Here is a 19,575-nt window from a genome sequence, read left to right as displayed (position 1 = left end):
GCCGGGAACTGCAATCTCGCTCCTCCCACTAATTCTTTTCCGACGTGAGGGGAGGTCGACGATGGACATTCGCGACTCGTTCGTGGAGGTTCGCCGTTGTTTAGAGTAACGACGTATTACAAACCTTCTCTTTGCTGCAGTCCTTTCCGATCGAAGCGCAGAAGGGATGGAATCTCTGCGGAATCGACAACGGACTTCGCGTGTGGCGAAAGCCGCTCAATTCGGGACGCGAAGCCGTAGCCAGCCAGGCGATCGTGCCGGGAACGAGTCTGGTAGGATTGAACGAGTAGTACAAACACGTAGCGTAGAAACCCCTCCCTAATTTTGTCTCCCCGTCTGATGGGAGTGTCGATTCGCGTAGGACTTGTTGTCGGAAGTGTGTTCGCTGTCTCTGAATCACCTTGGTCAGTGGAATCAGCTTCTCTCGAAATCGAGTCTTTCGTCGCACGCCGCCGAAGTTCCGTCGAGCGAACCAAATCAGGAAGGATCGATTTTTACGGACACGATCGTCTCGACGAGGCGACGCGCGGACGAGACGGAAGAGCCTGAAGAAATCGAAGGACAAAGGTAGAAAGAAGTTCACTAATAATTAGATACTGTTAATTAATTAATAGGACTTCTTTTCCAGGTACTATTGCTATCAGAATGAACTGCTGTGCTGGGCGCTCATCATCCACGAAAACTTCTTGACGGAATACTGGCACATTGAAACTTTTGAAGGTACGTGATTGGGATTTCTTTTCCTTTTACTTCTTGTACCTGATAGGCGAGTCAACTCGCTCCTTGATCACTCTCGTCTTTTTGTCCAATACCGAGGATCTGACTACAACGTCATTGCCTAGTCCTACCCGTCAGCTCGCCTCAATGAAGGATTATCTTGAAATTCGCTTGGTGACAGCTGAGTCGTTGGAGTCAAGACGAGATCGGTTCAGTTCAGAGCGTAGCATTTCGTTGCCAATCAATTCGGCATCAAGTAGCGTCAGTCCAACTCGCAAAGTCAATTTTTTTGGATTCGAGAATAGCGTGGAGTTCGAATCATTGAATGCGCCTGGGGCCTCGTCAGTTGCTCTATTCGAAGCGGACGAACCCGGAATTGATATCTTCAAAATCGATAAAGAGTGAGAAGTGGGAGAACGTATTGTCTCCTTATAACATTGAGATAAAGACGGCAGCTAAATTATTGTATTTTTTTAGTGTCATCGAGGACAAAGAAGAGGTATGGGATTATAGGGTTTGATGGTGTGCGGATGAGACACTTTCTTGCACCTCTGCAGGCTTATCAGCAACAGTTTAAAATGAGGTAATACAGATCGATTGGCGTCCGTCCCGGTGTTTATTTGAAATCGCCGTTTCATGCAGATATGAAGCCTTGTGTCGCGAATCGGCCGAACGAGTGCTGGAGACGTGGAAACAGACGTCGGCGTCGGGCGGCGAGTGGGACGACATGGGGCCGATAGAGTATATATATTTTTTTTGTTGTTGCCTTCTATCTTACGCTGCGCTTTGCAGAAACATTGAAGTAGTTCAGAGTCGGAAGCAGTCGCTCTTTGAACAGTACCCTGACGAGCGTTCAACGTGCTGCGTCGTCTGCACGGCTCCGAATGTGAAAGTGCCGTGGAAATTTGCCATGGAGTACATTCAGGAGCCGACGCATCAGTGTCAATGGAATGGGCTTTTTGACTCGGGTAATGGAGATCAAGGGAGAGAATTATTCGTTTTTTATAATGACGTCATTTTCTCTTAGCTGAAGTTGTAGAAGAAGTGCCGGACTGCGTAGCCAAAGTAGAAGTCTTTTGCGTTTGCGTAGTCATACGAAAAGAAAGGCTCTTTCATAGATCGTTCACCTCACGTACAAGCCCACTTGGCCTGTACGCGGACAAGACTATTGCGTATTGACGGGCGCTCACGAAATTGAAGGACTCGGGGTTATATCAGAACGATCAGTAGGCAGCCTTGGAAAATTAACGACAATGCGCTAGATATTGGCAACGTAGGTCGCTCACTCCAATTGCCCCGTAGATCCAGACTTTCGAAGGTAAAAGGAGTAGGCATGTTTAATGTGCCCTTGAATATATAATGTGCTGCAAAGTGATTAGAGAGTTATCTTGATCAGATATTTATTTGCTTTGTCATAGGTCTCTCCGACTTGACTGTGGATTTGTCATCGAAGGAACAGGTACAGACTGCAAAATCCACAGCATCAGTCGTCTTCCCCAGGACGGTGAGAGAGCATTTTCGGGGCTCGTTTCTTTTGCTTCGAAACTTTCCCTCAGCCGCTGATGATGGCGAACCTGATGCAATACCGTCGGAGCCCCACTGCCTTGCCTCAATTCGCGACAACCTCGAGAAACTCTTCGGCACGTTGCCGACGTGTAATCAGGAAGTCTACAGCCAAACATCGGCAATGGAGTCGTCAGTTGATATGGCAGCCTCGCCGTTCCAGTCGCTGTCCAGCTTGGGCGTAGAACCGTCCTCGTTAGATGTACGTGGCTGAATTAGTAAAGTGGCTAAATAGTCTTTGGATTTTTGTTAGCATGTTGGGGCTGAGCCAATGAGTGATCGACGCATTTTTCCGGTGACATGTAGGATACTTTTGATCAATATGTTTTTTGGGGTTCGATTATTTTTTACTTAGGGGAACAGAAACGAATAGACTATGAGACGCTGGGAAACGAAGTCGCATCAAGGCTTCTCAGAGAGGTGATTTTACTGCAGACGACAAGACGTCCTCTTGATATTATTTTTTTGGCTTAAGGTTCTAGAATTGAAGGCGATTGTCCGAAGCAGATCTTCAACTTCCTCAAAAGGATCATGGAAGTAACAGCGTTTACTCGGGTCACTCGGTTTGATGAATGGGGGATTTTTTTGTCCTAATCAAGAAAATACCATAAAGAAAAAGACGTTACAGTATACAGAAAGGTTATACCTGGGAGAGCCATAATCAGGTATTCCTATTGCTGTAAGAAAGTTTAGGTAATTGTGTTGATGCTCCTTCTTCACAGCTTTCTCGGTTATGGTTACATTGATGCCGATTTGAATGATGTGTGGCAAATTCTTAGAAATCCTCTAAGCAGACTAGACTTTGATCCAATGACCAAGGTACGGTCGTCTAATATACTCGGCTTTAATTCGACTGTCAAGCACTGTGTTTTTGATTAGAAAGCAGAACTCATAGAGCAGATTTCAGCAAAGATCAGCGTTGGTAAGACGTCTTTTTTACCAGCCTATTTTGTGACTCGGTCTTTCAGGTCTTATAGTAATGGAAGCTAAGCACTGTCTGGTGAAACAACAGCGCGACATGTGCGTCCTGGCTTACGAGAAGAACAATGTAATGCAGAGCACTTCTTTACTTCTGTATAATATTATAAATTCTGATTTTGATAGGGACGTAGAAGGTTTGTCGTGTACAGATCGATTGACCACGAGCAGTGCCCAACTACGCCCGGCTTAGGCAGAGCAAAGGTGAAGTGATTATCAGCGGACGTGTTTTAGTGTGCAGAAATATTCCCAAACGTTAGGTTTTCAATGCTGGTTGGCAGATTGAGTCTGTCGAATTGGAGGGAAAGACCGTCTGCAAAGTGTATTATCTGATTCAGGCGAATTTTCCCTTTGCAATTGTTTTGAGTTTGTAATCGTTTTGTTCTATTGCAGGTTGATCCTGGTCGGCTTCCTGCTGTTCTCGTAAATTACGTCAGCAAGAGACAGCCTCTCGTCATTGCGAACCTTCGCGATTTTCTTGCAGGCCAGAAAGAGACGCCTCCTCAGACCAAGTGATGGCGATATTTTAGTTTCTATTTTTTACTTTTATACACGATTGTTACAGTATTTTTTTATTGTCACTTCTGCAAGTGATAAATGTGTTTAATTTGGATATGTCTTTCTGCGTCAGGCTAACGAACACAAAGAACAAGAGCAAAGAAAAGACGGCAAAAACACGTCACATGAAGCATGCAAAGGTCAGAAAATTAAATGTTTGTCATCTTTCTTATTGCTTATTCGTGCTGAACCGGTATGACCGTTTCCGTGGCCTTCTGTTCGATGGCAGGGGGCGTATACGGGGCTTCAATTGTCAGCAATCCTTTGTCGTTCAACTTGCTCGCCATTCCCTCCAATCCAGCGCCCTCCGGGATGTTAACAATGCGCGTGAACTCGCGAACGTGCTCGTGATGATCGGACTTATCCTCGTGCTTCGCTTTCACCTCGAGCTTGCCGTTCTGCGTGCGAATGCTCACGTCTTCCGGCTTGAACCCGCTCACGTCGAAGCTCCAGTGGAGCTTCTTCGTGCCGTCGCCCTCGTCGACGATAGTCGGCTGGATGGCGTTTCCCTGGAGCATCGAGTGAACGTGTCCGCCGCTCGCCGGAAGATGGTGGCCCCAGTGACGCTGGAGTCCGTCGAACTGGCGTTCGAGACTGCGCATATCGCGCTCCATGTTGCGCATCGAACGATCGACCGTCGAGAAGAGGCTGCCCGGTCGATGGCCGCCGCTCAGCAGCCACGGATCATCCCAGTCGAAGACGTTGATGAGAGCCATTGAGACCTACTCGATCGTACAGTAAGTGTGTGCACCCTATTCGGCTTGACCTGGTATCACAGGCTCTGAGAGTTCGGTATTTATATACTGCAGGGCCGAGACCAGTTTGTACCGGTTTCAGTCAGCAAGGACCGAACCATAGATATGACCGAACGTTCTAGATCGTTGTAGAGTGGTAACGCCCACGTAGATGGTTCTAGATATTTCTGGTCGACCTCTCCCCCGAGCGGACAGGAACGGATGTGAGAACATCCGTCGATCTGAATAGCATTTTCGATATCGCGATAGATATCGAAAAGTGGGCAGATCATCGCGTGAGACGTACCATTTTCCACTGCATACCATACGCGCGGCTCTGTATCTGATATACACCTCAGTCTGCCTTCATAGCTGCATGTCGTCTTCTTGCTTCAATTACACGCTCAACGTTTCGTTCGAAAACTCGAACAATTCCAGATTGTTCTTCTCCTATTTGAGATACTGCACTACGAACGAACCGTGGGTGAAACTGACGTTGTGGATTGTATCTGGACTGGCTATTATCTGCAACGTTGGCGTCATAATTTGGCGAGTCAATCGCAGTCGAGTAACGAATCTTTCCATTGTCATCATAAACTTGGCGATTTCCGACTGTCTCGTGGCAGTGAGCCACCTCATCTATCTCTCCGCCTTATTGACAATTGGTGATTGGCTGGATGAGCCCAGTTTGCTAACGGCGAGCCTTTGCTCCGTGTCAAGCGCGACGTACCGATTTTCGTCTAGATTGACGGGCTCCGTATGTGCAACGATTGCGGCGCTCGGCCTGAAGGAGCTGTGCTGTTACAAGAGAAGCACAAAAAGGTCATTTGTCATTGGAATTTTGATAGCCGAATGGGTAATAGGTGTCGTGCTTACTGGGGCGACTGCAAAGTATTTTCGAGACGAATTGACGTGGTCAAGTAGCGTTCGTAACCGCACAATGAACTGGATTATGTGTTGGTCTCACGACGCGATTGGTCAAGGTAAAAGCATAGCTGTCCTTTCAACTTTCGTCGCCTTCACTGGCTTGATCGCCGTTTCGTATCTTGGCGTCATCGTTTTGCTTTGTCGATGGTCCACTGGCAGACAGAGAACTCAAGCTAAACCTGTTATTCTAAGACTGGGCGTTGTCATCTTCGTAACGGCGGGCGTCGTTTCTATCAATGTCGGATCTGACATCTATATTATGCGCAACAAGACTGAATATGCCAGCTTCGATTCAGAGCTGTTTCGTAGTTTCGAGATGGTCGTCGCTCTTTCGACTCCATTTCTGGCTGTGCTAAATCCGTTTTTGTACACACTTGTGACAAAACCGATGCTGATCAGTCTTAGGGGGGCGCTGTTTAGATCAGATAATGGAAGTGAGATGACAACGCCTGAGGGCGGCGAAAGCACTCTACTCTTTCCTGAAACGTCGTTAGACTACTAGTGCACGCCGTACTGATAGAGGCAGGAGGGTGATTGTGATATGATTTTTGTGACGTACAGTAGTAACTTAGCTGGTGAAATAATGCTTTGAATATCCTAGGCAAGTCACTTGTCATTTTAATTTTTGTGCAGCAGTGTACGAAAATTCTCAATTGCGGCAGGTAAACGTTCAAAGGTACAAATCAACTGTAGAAAGTCCCAAAACGAACAGAAACATATTCATGTGCAGGCATCATTATTCAAAACGGATTCATTGTACAAGTTTATCGTCCTGCAGAGTAAACTAAAGGTAAACTAAAGGTTAGTCATAGTGAAGCGTAACTTGTCGTAGCCGTCTTCAACGACCGACTGCTTTTCTTTCACTCGAAGTTGATTTATGACGTCAATAGGACGCTGGTATCCGTCCGACGTCACGCTAATCTTCGGAGAGACGACCTGCGCATTTCTTCGTCCACCAAACGTCGGCAACTCAGGCACTTCGTCAAAAACTTCGAGGCGACTCGAACCAATACTACCCTGAAGACCAAAAGCGGACGAAGTAGCGTCGGCATCGTTGCGACTACTACGACTACGGCTTGTGCTTGTCAACGTCGAGCCGGGATTAACGGAATAGTGACCTTCTCGGTGTCGTCGTGAACCGATCAGTAATGCAGTGACAATAATCAGAGCGCCACATAGGACGGCCATACCGGCACTCAATGCTATGACGAGAATAGAATTTTCTGGCGAATCGGTGAGTGAAGGGTCGATAGGAACTGTAGGAGTCGCGGGCCATGAGGATGGGGGTTCTGTGGCGCCGTCGCCACCGCTGCATGTGTTTCTTGCGTTGCACCCTTGCTGGGCGTGATTCAGACACTGTCCTGTGTTTGAGCACCACTGGCAGTGCATGTCACTTCGAACGCACGTCTCACAACTGCGGTAGTCAAGTATAAATTTCAAGATTTTTATGTCTTGAAGCTTGGCTTACTCTTTTAGGATCGTGCAGTCGTAGAACGAAAACCTCTGTTGACTTCTCGCTATCACAGCGTTGGTTGGGACGAACTTCAGATACACCTGCACCGATATTGTTCCTTGTGTAAGAAAGAATTATCATAATATGGCAGATGATGTACTCATACGTTACCTGTGGTCTTGTTAAGTGATCGAACACGCGGCAAGTCACAGACGAACGTCTGAGTTCTGCCTTCGAATGAAGCGACCGTTTCGGCGTGTTCACCAAAGGCGCAGACTATTGATCCATCCGGAACGATAGGCACGTTTGCAACGCTCATTGTCACCTGCGATGCTGAAAGTTCAGTAATGCAAAACGAACCTGTGATCCAATTCGTACCTTAGTCATCTGGTTTTTATACGATGCATTTAGGGGACTGAACCATTCAAACTTTGGACACTCTAGCTCGTTTTGAACCCAGTATTTCGAACCAGCAGACAGGCAATTTTCACGTCTTTTACTGCACCTGTGAGAGACATACTGTATGTTCTTTTGTTCTTAGATTTGTAGTTTTTTAGAATCAACTGACGCGCTTTCGAGAATGCAGTATCCACAAGAGCCGCTGTGAACACATGATTGGCAGCCGGAATGCAAGGCGCACCCATCATCGGCATCAGGTTGGACTGCTGGAATTTTAGCCACCTAACAGCACACAAGCACTTGAAACCTGCCCTAAATTCTCCCTTTTTCCAATGTGACCCCGATACCTTACCTTGCTGCTTGACATAAAATAGACGTGCCGTCTGTTAGCACTGGTATGAGCCTGAATTATTTCTTCTTTGAGATCCACGCCTTCTGTTGTCACTTTGACTGCAGTGTTCGAGGTGTGCTCTTGATCAAAATTAATTGTGAGCTAAATTGAGAGGTGCCTGTGGTCGCTAGAGACTTTTTGCGCTTTAACTACCTTCAATACTTTTCCCTTGCTTGTGCCAACGTATAAAGCGGTCGTAGCGTCGTTAGTTAGTAGAGCAGTCGCCGATAGCACTGTGTCATTGGTCTCGTAGATTGGGCTCACTGTAATAGGAGTGTCCAGTTCTAAAGTGAGGCTAAATAGTTCGCTACTGCACGCGTTGTCATTCCAGAATTGTGACTAAGAGGCAGGTTATAGTGATGGGATTCTTAGTGAAGAGAGCCCGATGCTTACCGCATCAACACACGGAATCGTTTTTCCTTCGCGTCGAATGCCCTTTATCCCTTTTCCTTGAATGCACTCTTGCTGCTTCGCTTTGAATTCTCTCTCTAACACATTTGCAGGAAATAGACACACGGCGCTATTTCCTGTAGGTTTTTCCGCAGTCGCTTCAAAATCAGAAGCAAACGTTGCCACAATAATGTCATCGGTGACGTTGACATTGAGCCACGAAGCGAGATCCGCGCTAGGTTTAGAAATCATTTGTGACGTCATAAATTTGTATTCTTTCGATCCGCGGCACTGAATCGAGCCCTCCATGTAGCCTTTTAACGTACCCGTATCCATTCCCCGATCATTAGTACAAATTCTAGATAGAACCGTGTTGCCCTGTTGATACGAAGCAAAGTAGACGAACTCCCCACTTGTGAAACCGTATCTCGCACGAGCGTCGGCCGTACGTTTATCCCACATTTGTAGCTCTAGTTTGCTAGTCACAGCCAGTTCGCTTCCTCGCGTTAATTGTCGAACTGACAGCGTAGGCGGTTGATAATTGCCGGTGCGCCTTTGCGAATACGATGCCACGTAGAGCGACGGTCTCCCCCTGTAGTCCGGTGCGTTCACCGTCGCAGTATTCGCTTCCGCGTCCCTCGACGCAACGAGCATGTCTATGACAGGTTGGCTTTGATTTCGCGCTTGATCTAGGAGCTGCGACGAATTGAGAACGACGAGGGAGACGTTGTGCAGCGCGTGCAGATCGCACGAGCCCGCTCTCAGGTTTCCACAAAGTAACAATCGACTAAAAGACGTCGAGGAAATTATCTGAACGTAGTTGTCGGCGAGCATTGGCGTCGTCATTTTAGAACCGAAGCATTTCAAATTCCAACTAGGAGGAAAACAGTCGGCCGCATCTCGAAGAGGTCCAGTCGTCAACGTATTGAGCAAATTCAAATTCTGATCGAGCTGAAACACGGCGTTCTTCGCTCCAACGTAGACGTTTCCGTTGAAGTGATTAACGATTGCTGTTCGAAGGACGTTCTCTTGAGGTGCTTGCCATATTGAATTTGCGTCATCGCTGCTTGCACAGGTAAGGACGATCCATCCTGTAGACGAACACCCGATACTTGGCTTTGCCACAGACATCCGGACCCCCGTGATACATTTATTAAGCATGTTATTCTAAGGATGGCCTTGTGTTTACCGTAGAACCTAGTGTGTGGCTGTAGGTTTGTAGGCCCTCTCAAAGACGCGACTATATATAGGTATAGCTAGGTAGAAGTGTAGTGTTCGAGATACGATCCGGATTTAGTACACGTCGAGGGTTCTTGTCAAAGATGCCCCCCTTACCTGTCAGTAGCCCGAGACACAACGTGCTGCCCGACATCAACTGTTTGATTCAGATGATGGCTTCGGAGACTGATCCGGACGTTGTCTATAGCGCGTTGTATGCTACACTGCCAGGTGGCAGTCGACTACGGGAACTAGAGAGTTACTAATGGAATCACGAGAACTGCCGCGGTTGTGATAACAAACAGATGCGGCATTAGTAGCTGCAGTGCCCCTAAAAACCGCTAAAGAGCGACGTTGTTTTGACCTCCGCGTCGTATACGAAATAGAAAGCTGTTCCTGGTCTTTTAGGAACGTCGCGTTCCAAAACACCATGGTCAACTCACAGCACGTGGTCACAGGTATCACCACTATATAAGGAACGGTGGATAGGCGTGCATTAATCTCGATGGGACACCTAACTGTACAAAAATTAGAACCTAAATGCTCTCCTTGGCTTGTAGTGCAGCAAAAGAAATTTTCCGTAGCAACGCGACTTCCCGGATAACAAGTCAACATGGCCGATGCAACTACTCGGGAATCCGCATTTCTAGGCGGACAATTGGGTTCTAGGATAGTGGACCTATATAGGTTGGCGACAAATGGTATCATGTGCAAATAAAAGCTTTCTCTTATAGGCCGTCGCTGGCGAGCAACGAACGAATCGGTTTCTTCAGCAAAGATGCGGCTTCTCAGACGGAGCAATCGGACATTATGGACATCAAAGACGTCACCGTAGCATTTCAGTCTTTACTAAAGGTCGAAACGAAGTTTTCTGCCGAAAAAAATGTCATCTCACATTCGCAGAATTTTTCCAATACGAAACGCGATCTCGATTTCGCAAAGCACGCTTTGCAGGCGGATTACGAAGCACGAATGGACGCGCGAGCATCAGAATTGTATAAATGGCCCCTCACAGTGACAGCACTTCCAAATTATAATACGACTTTATTTACACTAGATACTGCCGTCTCAATGATAGACTTGCCGACGTCGAGAAGCAGCACGCAGAGGTTTATTCTCAATGTGCGTGTGAGTGATGACAATTCTGTTCTCTGGGTTTGCAGAGAGTTCAAATGGTGAGGAATAGCTATAGAACCCAGTTGGCCAATTGCTGTAGTCGCATTGCGGCTGAATACAAGGTACAGATGGGCATAGTGGTGGGGCGTCTTATCACTGTAAATGAAACATAGGCTTATTATGATGGCTTGATGTCAGGAAAGTTTGGCCGTCATGACACCAAGCTAAAAGTTCTTCATAAGAAGTGTGTAGCTAAGTTCTCTGTGTGAATGGGCTGTGGGTTTCTTTTATCTATATTTGACTTGCTCAGAAATGAGGATCTGAAGCAGACTATACAACAGAACGAGTCGGTCATTCATATGCTTCAAATGCAGCTGCATCAGAGTCAGTCGGAAAGGGAAGCGGTGGAAGACTACCAGGAAGTATTGTCTTCACTTTCTCGTATTGTGATTGATTTTATTTCACTGTATCTTTTGCACACGCAAGCCACTCTACCTTGATTCGACCGAGCCGGAAGGGATATCGTACGAAGAGGCGGAAGAGTTGCGCATTCAAATCGAAGAACTGGAGAAAGAGTTGGAAGAAACGAAGTCCGAAGTGGCAGCAAAAGAAACAACGATCCACAGATGCAGTCAGTTTCTATTGGAAGTCATGTATACACGGCGGAATCCTGCCTCCAATAGGCTATGAATTGACTGAATTGAAAGAAGAGCTGGACGAAAAAACGTCTCTCATTGAAAAAGTAAATAATGAAGTATTCCCAAAGACCAAAAGACTATAGATTACCGTAGATGAAGTTGCAGTCTGAAAGGGAAAAGGAGAAGGCTTCGAAAGCTGCGGGAACAGCGGCTCAACTGGTACCTAATTCGTCTTTCACACATCACTCTATTGAATCTCGTTTCGTTTTCAAAGGCAGATAAGCAACTGGCCGTGCTGCGAGATGAAATGGAAAAGAAGATTGAAGAGGCGAGACGCAAGGTGAGTCTAGCTATTGTCTGGTTTTCGGTCTTGTGACAAACGCTTTCTTAGGGTTTCGAAGAGGCTCTGCAGGACGCGGATAGAAGACGAAGAGAAGACGAGAGTCGTTTCGAAGGCGAGCTGGCGAGACGACGAGCCACGGAGGCAAAACTGAAAAGGGTAGAGATGAAGTGCTTCCGCGCACTTTTCAAAAAACAATGAATTGCATTTTTAGGAAAAGGAACTAATGGAAGCGGGAGGAGCAGCAGCCGAGCTGAAACGACTGCAGAAAAGCGACCAGGAGCAGAGGGAGAAAATTGCCAAGTGAGGACGCTATCGCCCCTTTACTATCACTCATCATATTTTTTGGTTCAGACTCGAGGCTGAGCTAGAGAGAGCGAACAAAATGTGGCAGGTGAAATATGCCGTGCTTCAGAGAACGTGAGTAGCCCGTGGGCACGTAGATGAATACTCTTCTATCTATACTTTCAGGCTTCACGCTGTTAAAGACGAAAGCTACTTGAGGTCAAATCTTCAAAGGCAATCGGCGCGGCTTCACCACGCAACTGTTACTTACGCAGTGAGTTGAATCGTTTATTCTTTTTGCGGATTTTCTGCAGTGGCGGTCTTGATTAGCACGACTCTCCTCACGCCGTTCAAACTCAAAAGACGTTGAAGAGAAAACTTCTGGTATAAAAGAATCAAAAGAGTGTTTTCAATAAAAAACGCCTACAGTATGTTTTATAGCCTCGAATTGAGAAGCTTGACGAAAAAGCCGTTCCTTTTTCAACAGAAACGTTCAGGTAGAGACGAGCATACAGTAGTTCCCCATGATTTTACTCGCTCCTTTTAGTCAAGAGGCTCAAGACGGCGGTGACGCCAATGAGCAGTTTGATCCGTCAAGAAGCTCGGGTCACATAATTGTTGTGCCGTCCGCAAACAGCTAGCGAGTCGAGGCCGTAAGTTAATGTACGTAGTGCCAACTTCTGATGGGCAAGTAACAGAGAACACAAGTAAAATCATAACGAAGAAAAAAAGGCATCTATTCAATCCGCCTGCGGCTGTGAATTAGCCAATACCAGGCCCTTTAAATCAGGAAGAATCTAAAAGAGCGCAGAATTAAAATTGTAGTAACACGGCCCTTACTACGTATAAGATCTCAAACCTTATGTATTCTTTCTCGATTTTTGTATTCTTTTTTTGTGGCTCTCTTTGCAATTGCAAGAAGGCCAAGGCCAGCAGATGCCAATTCGCCGTCACCTTTCCTAACGGCTTTTGGCCACCTAGATAAAGATTCAATACTTAAAAAAAGACTTCTTAATCTTAAGTAGAGCCCTCTACTTTGCTTTGGGATCAAGCATCTTCTGGAGATCAATGCCTTGGTCATCAATTTCGTCGACGTATGACTTCTGCACAAACGAAAAAACCCAGAGGTAATAATTAATTAATACACTAACACCACGAAGTTACGGCTTGTACCAAATCTTGCTTCTTCTTTGAAGAATAAGAAGGCAATCCGGTGGCAAGTTCATAGAGGACGATACCGAAGGCATAGACGTCGAACGCCGTCGTGACCACGCCTTGAAACACTTCTTGAGGCATGTAAGGCTTTGTGCCCACACTCGTTCCTCCGGCCGGCGACAGTGTCTCCTGATCGCCTGCAACAACAGCCAAGCCGAAATCGCTGATTTTCGCTCGGAAGGTGAGTGTCAGAAGGACATTCGATGATTTAATGTCTCGATGAATAACCGATTGACTGAACTCATTGTGAAGGTAGTCGAGACCACAGGCAATATCATAAGCAATTGAAAGACGAGTTTGCCACGGAAGAGGGCGTGACTTGTCCTTAGATGAAACAAGGTGACGGTTGAGTCAGTTTTGATATCAACAACTACTTACTCGACAATCGAGCCGATGGGAAAGCGAGCCGTTCGCCATATATTCATAGATGAGGCAAAGCTCTGGCCCGTCGCTGGAGAAGCCAACAAGAGAGACAATGCACTCGTGTATGTATCTTCAAGGAAAAAAATAATATTATGACTCGAGGCTCGACTGTGTCTAGGAGCTGTGTGCGGCGTACTTTGAGAGTACATTGATCTCATTACCAAACTGCTTCTTGGTCAGCTCGACTTGGGCCAGATTTAAAGACGAAGCCTTGAAAAAAGAAACCGAAGGTAACCACGCCCACTCCCCAAAGAAAAGTCGCCCAAATCACCTTTTTGAGCCGTTTAACAGCCACCTCGTACTTCTCACCGGTCTCAGAATGCAACAGGGCGTAGTAGACGGTCCCAAACGACCCCGAACCTAAACGCTTGCCGCCCTCTCGATAAGGCCTCTCGTTGAAATAATCCGTTCCGCGTTCAACGTGGTAGTACTTGGCCTCGAAAATGGGTTGCACCGTCGGCTCGCCTTTTCCGCGAGTCGACGAGGCGCCCAACGCCAAAGGACCGGCCGGAGAACGACCCGGAAAAAGCGGCGCCGCTGCGGGGCTCGTTTGCAACGACGATGACGGTAGCGCGGGTAGGGGCGTCTGTTGTGTACGCGACAGGAACGGTCTGTTGCTGCCCATTCCGATGCTCTGCTCCGCGTCGCGAGGAAACGTGGGTCGGGGTGTTTCCTCCACTACTGCCTGACTCTCCTGCGTACCCGCCGGAACGATCGCTAAAGAGGTCGCTTCGGACTTGTGTATCAATTCGGCGAGATCGCTCTGGCCGGACGAGCGCAGTGCGTCGGCGAGCTCCACGACGCCGGCTTCGCCTCGTTGCTGGAAGAGATTGAGTAGACGACCGGTGTGATAATCGGCGCTTTGATGAGACGTGATGTGATCGTAGTCGGCCGCGCTGAGCGAGCCGCGCTGCCTCAGGTGACTCAAGACGGATCGAAGGGCGATGTTACGATCCAAATCGGCGTAGTGATTCTCGATTTCATTTCCCGGTGGGCCGTACATGCCGGACCAAAGGTAGGCTGTCTGGTCGGACATGATCAAGGTGTGGGGAATCGGCAGAGAGATGAAGCGCGTTTCGTTTGCGCCGTCTTCCTGAACGCCCAACGTGAACTCGGGTAGCATGAGAGCGTGCTTGACGTCTTCGCAGATTTGAGCTGATTTTGTACTTCGAAGAGACGGATCGCTCGTCTTGACCAGGATAGTCGCTTTTAGCTGACCTCTCTCCTCATCCTGGCTTATTTGAAGAAGATGAAACGTATCAATTTCCATCCTAACAGCATTATGAAAGAATTTGGCGCTCTTTGGATACTTGTGGCACAGTTTTAAAGATGTCATGTAGAGCAACTCTGATAAGGCCGACAGATGTGAAGTACCAACTTTTAAGCATAATGGACTGATAAGACGGTAAGAGTCCGAAATTGCAGGGGGCTGACGTTCAAATAACAAGCTTGGTATGACGTATTGGTTGTCATCATGTGGAAATACCAGCTGAACGTCACAGAGTTGTTTCAGTATCCCAGCTTTGTTCTCAGAGCAAAGACTGTCAAAAGCAATGTCAAGAATGTCTTGGCTGACTAACCCAAACGAATCAAGCGTCAAAGGTTGAGCACTCAAGAAAAAATCCCATATTTTCCCAATTTCAGAAAAAGCCAAATCAAAATGTTTAAGGTGATCGTCATTAAGTACCGGTAGAGGTGATTCCGGTAGACCTAGCCACGTCATAATTTCCTCTAACGGGTCACGGGAACATGACATAACAGTGGTGGAAATAAATTGCTTCTCTTTGACTATCATTTTCTCACAAATTTTTCGCTGAGCATCGGTTCCCCCGTACAACAGCACAGTCTTCTTGCGTCGAGGACGAGTAAGAATTGGGGAGAATTTTGCAAACAGAAGTGACGGAATTGCAAAATTGTTCCCAGTGGCGCTTATGTCCTTGACCGCAAATGGAACAACCAAGGAAATGCTTTCATGAAGTGAATCCAGTAACCTCGGTGTAACTGGACATGACCACATCCAAGCAATGCTCTTCTCCTTTTCCCCTTGACCTGATGCAACTCTGGAACAATGAGGATTTGGCCATTTAGCCGCCGCGTCTTGACGTAGAACATGGGCTGTACAGCAAACAATAAGGAAACCACCGCAACTCTCTGTACCAGATGACTTCCAGTCATCCTTCAAAACCCCCGTTAATTAATTAAAGGATAGTAACACAGGATCAAACAGTCATACCTTTTTTGCTCTGGTGGGCTTCTCTGAGCTTTCTCTACAAGCTTTTTGACTTTCGCGTTCTAGAAGAGGAAGATAGCGTTACACTTCACAGTATATTGACAAAAGGTACAGCTGAGCTGCTACAGCGAGATAGTGGGACCTTTTAGTTCGCTATACGTCATGTGGACAACAACAATTGTTCTGCGAGAAGCTGTGTCATCTATATTTAACTAATCCTACTGTAGTCCCTGAAGTAATCCTACTGTAGTCCCTGAAGTCCTCTGAAATCCCCTAATATGGGGACTCTCCGGACGTCACTGTTATATAACGCACTCTTTAGCCTTTCTCGCAGTTTCTCATCAGAGCCTTAATACTCCACGTTTGCCTCGAAGTGTAAAATTGGAACAAATTACACCTTGATCCCAACTCGTTCTTCATTTTTTCTCAGACGACGGTATTTAGTGTAGTTCTAGATCTATACGGTCTCTCGCACTTTTTTTCTGCTCGCTGCTTAATTAATTAAAGGAATCGACTGACTGACGATAACTACAACTGTAAGAGGCAAAGGTGGGACCAGGTGGGACGAACTCGCGCGTGGGGAGGTAAATACACACAAAGCCACACCTCCAGCAAACATGGGTCGATGCCCCTTGGACGCAGGGAAATAAAGAGGGAATACTTTTGTGAAGAGAAATCCGGGCATTGCTGCTTTGCCACGTGCCTCTGGTGGTGAGCGAGGAGATAAATTATCACAATCTTTGGTGGCACGTTCCCTGACGTGCTCAGGGCTTTCACATTCCTGGGTAGCCTCCTCACCGGTTCCCCGTGCAAACAGCGGAAAATGGCAGAAGGAGAACGGTCCCAATCCGGTATTTTGAAATCGATGACGCGCGTTTCCCGAGCTGATGTGCCTTTTGCATTCGTTAGGAACGTCGGAACGATCGACACTGTTGCACCGCGGGTCCGCTGAACCCGATGCTCGGACGTCACACGTTCGCGTTCTCTATCTGTTTCTCTCGACAGGAATTTTCATCTTTCCTATTTTCATCGTTCAATATGCGACGTCGAATTCATGCATAACCGTCACTCCAGCTGTAACTCAAGGACTGATCGGGTCGCTCGAAGTGGTTTTAGTTCTCGGGCACGTGTGGTTTACTTTCCGCGAAAGGGCGTCAGACCATCCAGCGGACCCACCTGCAAGAGATACTTCTTCCGATGATCGACAACAACTTTTTCCTGTTCCTTTTATCTCTGAGCAACCATCAAAGCAGAAATTGTCTATGTCCAGGAAAGTTGTGCTATTTCTTTGGGTCGCTTTTGGCATTGGGTCCGTCGTCAACTTTGCTTCTGATGCGGTTGGACTGTTTCAGTGTCTGGACAGCAGTAGTGGAGTCAACGTTACTATCATACATACTGCTGATACGTACATTGCCGTTGAGGTGTTCTATGACATTTCAACAGTCTTTGTCATTCTTTCGTGTCTTTCAATGATTTTCACAATTTTCAAGGATCGCTCTTTCATTCCAATGAATGGGCTTTTGTATCCCGTTCTTTTAGCTTTCACCATACTTGTGTACTTATTGATTTGGTTCAATACGTTCTCCAGTGAAGCAACGAAAGATGATGATCCGTTGGAATGGGAAAGACAGTGCTTGAATCGTTTCTACAAGACGTTGCCAAGTGGCCAATGCAAGGACTCTGTTCACACCATTACGTTGATGAAGACGTGGCTCTATCCGATGACAGTGGAATATGCTCTAATTACGGTTGCTATCTGCTTTGATTTGTGGGGCGAGTACGCAGCAGATCCTTGCACAATCACAAAGCCCCTTGATCAAATGACCTCTGAACCAGCATCAAGTGACGGTGATCGCATTGAAGAGAGCAGCGCAAGACAGCGATCAACGACCAACCTGGGAGAAATTACGGTTGATGGTAGACCCAGATCTAAGAGCTTAGCAGCTGCGAGAGATGGTCAATTTTGCCTTCGCGGTTTTTTCGCGGGGCTTTTTCTCACTGCAGCCGTCTTTATTCTACTTTTTGTTTTTGTTGGTCTCTCCTGGAAGGATGACCATCACAGCTTCTCTTTTTTAGTGACTCAAAGTACAGGAGACGTCATGCTGATCCTGTTCCTAATTCTTCTCCTACTGGTAATCGAACAGCATAAAAAGAAACGAAGCCAATCAACTCACGTTCACTTGGAAATCGAGGAAATGATTACAATAATCAGCGGCATGGCAGTGCCGGCTATATCCATGTTTATAGCCATCAGCGGCTTACTCTATCCACACTACATTGCTGAGAATCCAGTTAACAACGGATCGCAACCGAACGCATTGAAAGTTCCGGAGGAAAATCTTACCGTCGCCGAAAGCATTGTTCCCTCTCACGTTATGGCGGCATCGGTAGCCTCTGCATTCATACAAGCTGTCGAGGGAACGTTACAGACGTTTGTCATGCTCGAACTCGCAGCCAAGCACAAGTCGGCGGGGACAAAATGGCCATTGACGCTCGAAGTTGCCGTCCACGTCATCACGTTGCTGAATTTCACCTTCTTCTTTTGCGGCCTTGTCTACAATGCTCGTTCGGATGCGCCAATATATAAAATTCAATCGGAGGTGTACGGGGAGACCACGTGGCACCATCTCCTCACCGTCGTCTTTCCGCTTGTCATATTTTACCGCTTTCACGCGGCGACCTTTTTTCTCGGCAGTCTCAACAGTCAGGATGAGTGACACACGTCTGACGTCTTTCTCTTATACCGATTTTTTTTCTAACACACTTTTTTTGTCTTTCTTACAGTCTTTTCTAGCAGTGCAAGCTTCGTCATATAGCCTTCACTTCGGTATATAAATCATTGCGCCTATGATCACTGACGGGCATCTGCGATTTCACTTGTTTGATGTAGGCTCGGTCGATCAGCGCTAGACAGATACCCGTGCCTTCTCGGCACTGAGCGATGACGCATCCCCACGGGTCCACAACCTAAGAAAGAAAAGAAAAAAGGATGACAATGAAGCTGAGGTGCCTTATGCGTCTATACCATAGAGTGTCCGTACGATTGCCGCTTCTCATTGTGCTTTCCCGTCTGAGCGGCAGCTATGACGTAGCACTGCGTCTCAATCGCCCTCGCTCTTAGAAGAACCTGCATGCAACGAGAATAGATCCTACCATCAGAGCGCCATAGGAAATAGACACTGACTTCCCAGTGAGCAAGTCCCGTTGCTACGGTGAACGCCGACGGATAGGTAAGTATCTCTGCACCTTGCTTTGCAAGACTCAACGACAATTCAGGAAATCGTACGTCATAGCACTAGAAGCAATCACTGCTACCCCCCCGCGTACTTAGGTAACGATATTGAATCTTTACAATTCCTAGTCCAATTTTTCCAACAGGTGTTTCCACGGGAGGGACGATTGCGCTGCCAGGCATGAAATAATCGCTCTCTTTCAGCGACACCTTTCCCTTGATATCCACATCGAACAGATGCGCCTTTGAGTATTTAGAAATAATGGAACCGTTGCAATCGACGACGACGTGCGTGTTGTACATGAGTTCTTTACCGGAAACCTGCGCGGTAATTTATTGATTATTGATTAATTTATTTAAAATTTTTAATTGAATTATTAGCCACCTTTTCGTGAAATCCTCCCAAGGACAACCAAATCTGATTGTCGCGAGCCAATTGCGTGTATTTTGTCATTCGCGGGCCGTCGATCGATTCCGAAAGAGCGAGCGACTCTCGACCGCTCTCTCCTATATAATCAAATGCTTCGGGCACGAAGACCATCTACAAGAAACGAAAACGCGTCCTTGTCGCCTTGACTACGGGCTCGTTTCGCTTCACTTCGGCTCTGCACGCTTTCGCCTGCTCAACAAGATCGCGAATCACGCCGAAGTTGCGCTCGGGATCTGAAGTGGCCGTGAATTGAGTGAGGGCAACTAGGCTTCTCTCCTGTGACATCGTCTCCTTGCAAGGAAACGTAGAAGTAACCGGGACTTCATTAGAAGCCACGC

General features: G+C 47.0%; 7 protein-coding genes across 10 annotated transcripts; 3 read left to right on the top strand and 4 right to left on the bottom strand.

The window, feature by feature from the left end:
* Window positions 1-11: 11 nt before the first annotated feature.
* On the top strand, window positions 12-3,888 carry LOC136186271 (uncharacterized). 2 transcript variants are annotated; one of them, XM_065973544.1, is made up of 24 exons: window positions 12-88; window positions 141-272; window positions 362-567; window positions 629-720; window positions 767-1,118; window positions 1,195-1,216; window positions 1,275-1,300; window positions 1,360-1,458; window positions 1,510-1,685; window positions 1,745-1,782; window positions 1,836-1,943; window positions 1,995-2,035; window positions 2,136-2,221; window positions 2,274-2,482; window positions 2,534-2,582; window positions 2,636-2,700; window positions 2,756-2,817; window positions 2,880-2,945; window positions 3,003-3,099; window positions 3,160-3,202; window positions 3,249-3,328; window positions 3,385-3,462; window positions 3,519-3,596; window positions 3,652-3,888. In XM_065973544.1, exons 1-24 carry the CDS (start codon window positions 62-64, stop codon window positions 3,772-3,774), a joined length of 2,355 nt encoding a protein of 784 aa, XP_065829616.1. In that variant the 5' UTR covers window positions 12-61; the 3' UTR covers window positions 3,775-3,888. The 2 variants fall into 2 exon arrangements, with proteins under 2 accessions (XP_065829616.1, XP_065829617.1); XM_065973545.1 differs by having other exon boundaries at window positions 141-286.
* On the bottom strand, window positions 3,814-4,599 carry LOC136186281 (heat shock protein 27-like). The gene has a single exon (XM_065973556.1). The coding sequence runs from the start codon at window positions 4,530-4,532 to the stop codon at window positions 3,993-3,995; it is 540 nt and encodes a 179-aa protein (XP_065829628.1). The 5' UTR covers window positions 4,533-4,599; the 3' UTR covers window positions 3,814-3,992.
* On the top strand, window positions 4,035-7,827 carry LOC136186279 (uncharacterized). Its single transcript, XM_065973553.1, has 6 exons — window positions 4,035-6,153; window positions 6,208-6,711; window positions 6,954-7,053; window positions 7,118-7,292; window positions 7,342-7,437; window positions 7,488-7,827. Exon 1 carries the CDS (start codon window positions 4,927-4,929, stop codon window positions 5,977-5,979), a length of 1,053 nt encoding a protein of 350 aa, XP_065829625.1. The 5' UTR covers window positions 4,035-4,926; the 3' UTR covers window positions 5,980-6,153; window positions 6,208-6,711; window positions 6,954-7,053; window positions 7,118-7,292; window positions 7,342-7,437; window positions 7,488-7,827.
* On the bottom strand, window positions 6,077-9,566 carry LOC136186269 (plexin-A4-like). 2 transcript variants are annotated; one of them, XM_065973541.1, is made up of 9 exons: window positions 9,446-9,566; window positions 8,114-9,201; window positions 7,874-8,059; window positions 7,682-7,822; window positions 7,499-7,611; window positions 7,309-7,435; window positions 7,102-7,255; window positions 6,946-7,048; window positions 6,077-6,891 (listed from the first exon to the last, which is right to left on the bottom strand). In XM_065973541.1, exons 1-9 carry the CDS (start codon window positions 9,480-9,482, stop codon window positions 6,273-6,275), a joined length of 2,568 nt encoding a protein of 855 aa, XP_065829613.1. In that variant the 5' UTR covers window positions 9,483-9,566; the 3' UTR covers window positions 6,077-6,272. The 2 variants fall into 2 exon arrangements, with proteins under 2 accessions (XP_065829613.1, XP_065829612.1); XM_065973540.1 differs by lacking the exon at window positions 9,446-9,566 and having other exon boundaries at window positions 8,114-9,422.
* Window positions 9,567-9,891: 325 nt separating this feature from the next.
* Window positions 9,892-18,397, top strand: LOC136186274 (uncharacterized protein C10orf67, mitochondrial-like). Of its 2 annotated transcripts, XM_065973549.1 has the most exons (22): window positions 9,892-10,015; window positions 10,063-10,183; window positions 10,232-10,323; window positions 10,386-10,437; window positions 10,492-10,566; window positions 10,618-10,688; window positions 10,755-10,866; window positions 10,931-11,075; window positions 11,128-11,186; window positions 11,236-11,301; window positions 11,357-11,422; window positions 11,474-11,581; window positions 11,637-11,725; window positions 11,777-11,842; window positions 11,894-11,981; window positions 12,038-12,091; window positions 12,149-12,204; window positions 12,255-12,834; window positions 12,904-13,407; window positions 13,464-16,011; window positions 16,083-16,159; window positions 16,218-16,394. In XM_065973549.1, exons 1-18 carry the CDS (start codon window positions 9,942-9,944, stop codon window positions 12,346-12,348), a joined length of 1,488 nt encoding a protein of 495 aa, XP_065829621.1. In that variant the 5' UTR covers window positions 9,892-9,941; the 3' UTR covers window positions 12,349-12,834; window positions 12,904-13,407; window positions 13,464-16,011; window positions 16,083-16,159; window positions 16,218-16,394. The 2 variants fall into 2 exon arrangements, with proteins under 2 accessions (XP_065829621.1, XP_065829620.1); XM_065973548.1 differs by lacking the exons at window positions 9,892-10,015; window positions 10,063-10,183; window positions 10,232-10,323; ... (14 more) ...; window positions 12,255-12,834; window positions 12,904-13,407 and adding an exon at window positions 16,485-18,397 and having other exon boundaries at window positions 15,897-16,011; window positions 16,218-16,286; window positions 16,344-16,426.
* LOC136186268 (uncharacterized) lies at window positions 12,366-16,294 on the bottom strand. The gene is made up of 9 exons (XM_065973539.1): window positions 16,182-16,294; window positions 15,579-15,637; window positions 13,617-15,521; window positions 13,482-13,555; window positions 13,301-13,415; window positions 12,881-13,246; window positions 12,743-12,810; window positions 12,567-12,684; window positions 12,366-12,504 (listed from the first exon to the last, which is right to left on the bottom strand). The coding sequence occupies exons 1-9, from the start codon at window positions 16,258-16,260 to the stop codon at window positions 12,448-12,450; spliced, it is 2,841 nt and encodes a 946-aa protein (XP_065829611.1). The 5' UTR covers window positions 16,261-16,294; the 3' UTR covers window positions 12,366-12,447.
* On the bottom strand, window positions 18,276-19,541 carry LOC136186280 (deaminated glutathione amidase-like). Its single transcript, XM_065973554.1, has 6 exons — window positions 19,406-19,541; window positions 19,193-19,348; window positions 18,928-19,128; window positions 18,760-18,870; window positions 18,601-18,702; window positions 18,276-18,542 (listed from the first exon to the last, which is right to left on the bottom strand). Exons 1-6 carry the CDS (start codon window positions 19,520-19,522, stop codon window positions 18,384-18,386), a joined length of 846 nt encoding a protein of 281 aa, XP_065829626.1. The 5' UTR covers window positions 19,523-19,541; the 3' UTR covers window positions 18,276-18,383.
* Window positions 19,542-19,575: the final 34 nt, after the last annotated feature.

Source organism: Oscarella lobularis, chromosome 4, assembly GCF_947507565.1.
Source record: "Oscarella lobularis chromosome 4, ooOscLobu1.1, whole genome shotgun sequence".
In the NCBI taxonomy this organism is placed as follows: domain Eukaryota; kingdom Metazoa; phylum Porifera; class Homoscleromorpha; order Homosclerophorida; family Oscarellidae; genus Oscarella; species Oscarella lobularis.
Note: the sequence above shows the minus strand (reverse complement) of the source record. Positions and strands in the feature narration are given on the sequence as shown.

Bases quoted from the DNA above. Each gene is read 5' to 3' on its own strand.
- LOC136186271 (XM_065973544.1), top strand. From the start codon at position 62: ATGGACATTCGCGACTCGTTCGTGGAG. The intron at 2,036-2,135 runs GTAAAAGGAGTA...GCTTTGTCATAG, and splicing joins GTAGATCCAGACTTTCGAAG to GTCTCTCCGACTTGACTGTG. The intron at 2,222-2,273 runs GTGAGAGAGCAT...ACTTTCCCTCAG, and splicing joins CAGTCGTCTTCCCCAGGACG to CCGCTGATGATGGCGAACCT.
- LOC136186281 (XM_065973556.1), bottom strand. From the start codon at position 4,532: ATGGCTCTCATCAACGTCTTCGACTGGGATGATCCGTGGCTGCTGAGC.
- LOC136186279 (XM_065973553.1), top strand. From the start codon at position 4,927: ATGTCGTCTTCTTGCTTCAATTACACGCTCAACGTTTCGTTCGAAAAC.
- LOC136186269 (XM_065973540.1), bottom strand. From the start codon at position 9,271: ATGCTTAATAAATGTATCACGGGGGTCCGGATGTCTGTGGCAAAGCCA. The intron at 7,436-7,498 runs GTCAGTTGATTC...TGTCTCTCACAG, and splicing joins TACTGCATTCTCGAAAGCGC to GTGCAGTAAAAGACGTGAAA. The intron at 7,256-7,308 runs GTACGAATTGGA...TCAGCATCGCAG, and splicing joins ATAAAAACCAGATGACTAAG to GTGACAATGAGCGTTGCAAA.
- LOC136186268 (XM_065973539.1), bottom strand. From the start codon at position 16,260: ATGCCCGGATTTCTCTTCACAAAAGTATTCCCTCTTTATTTCCCTGCG. The intron at 15,638-16,181 runs GTGTGGCTTTGT...TTCCTCTTCTAG, and splicing joins TCGACCCATGTTTGCTGGAG to AACGCGAAAGTCAAAAAGCT. The intron at 12,685-12,742 runs GTAGAGGGCTCT...ATCTTTATCTAG, and splicing joins ATGCTTGATCCCAAAGCAAA to GTGGCCAAAAGCCGTTAGGA.
- LOC136186274 (XM_065973548.1), top strand. From the start codon at position 16,399: ATGGCAGAAGGAGAACGGTCCCAATCCG. The intron at 16,427-16,484 runs GTATTTTGAAAT...TGCATTCGTTAG, and splicing joins AGGAGAACGGTCCCAATCCG to GAACGTCGGAACGATCGACA.
- LOC136186280 (XM_065973554.1), bottom strand. From the start codon at position 19,522: ATGTCACAGGAGAGAAGCCTAGTTGCCCTCACTCAATTCACGGCCACT. The intron at 18,703-18,759 runs GTCAGTGTCTAT...CGTTGCATGCAG, and splicing joins CGGGACTTGCTCACTGGGAA to GTTCTTCTAAGAGCGAGGGC. The intron at 18,543-18,600 runs GTATAGACGCAT...TTTCTTTCTTAG, and splicing joins AATCGTACGGACACTCTATG to GTTGTGGACCCGTGGGGATG.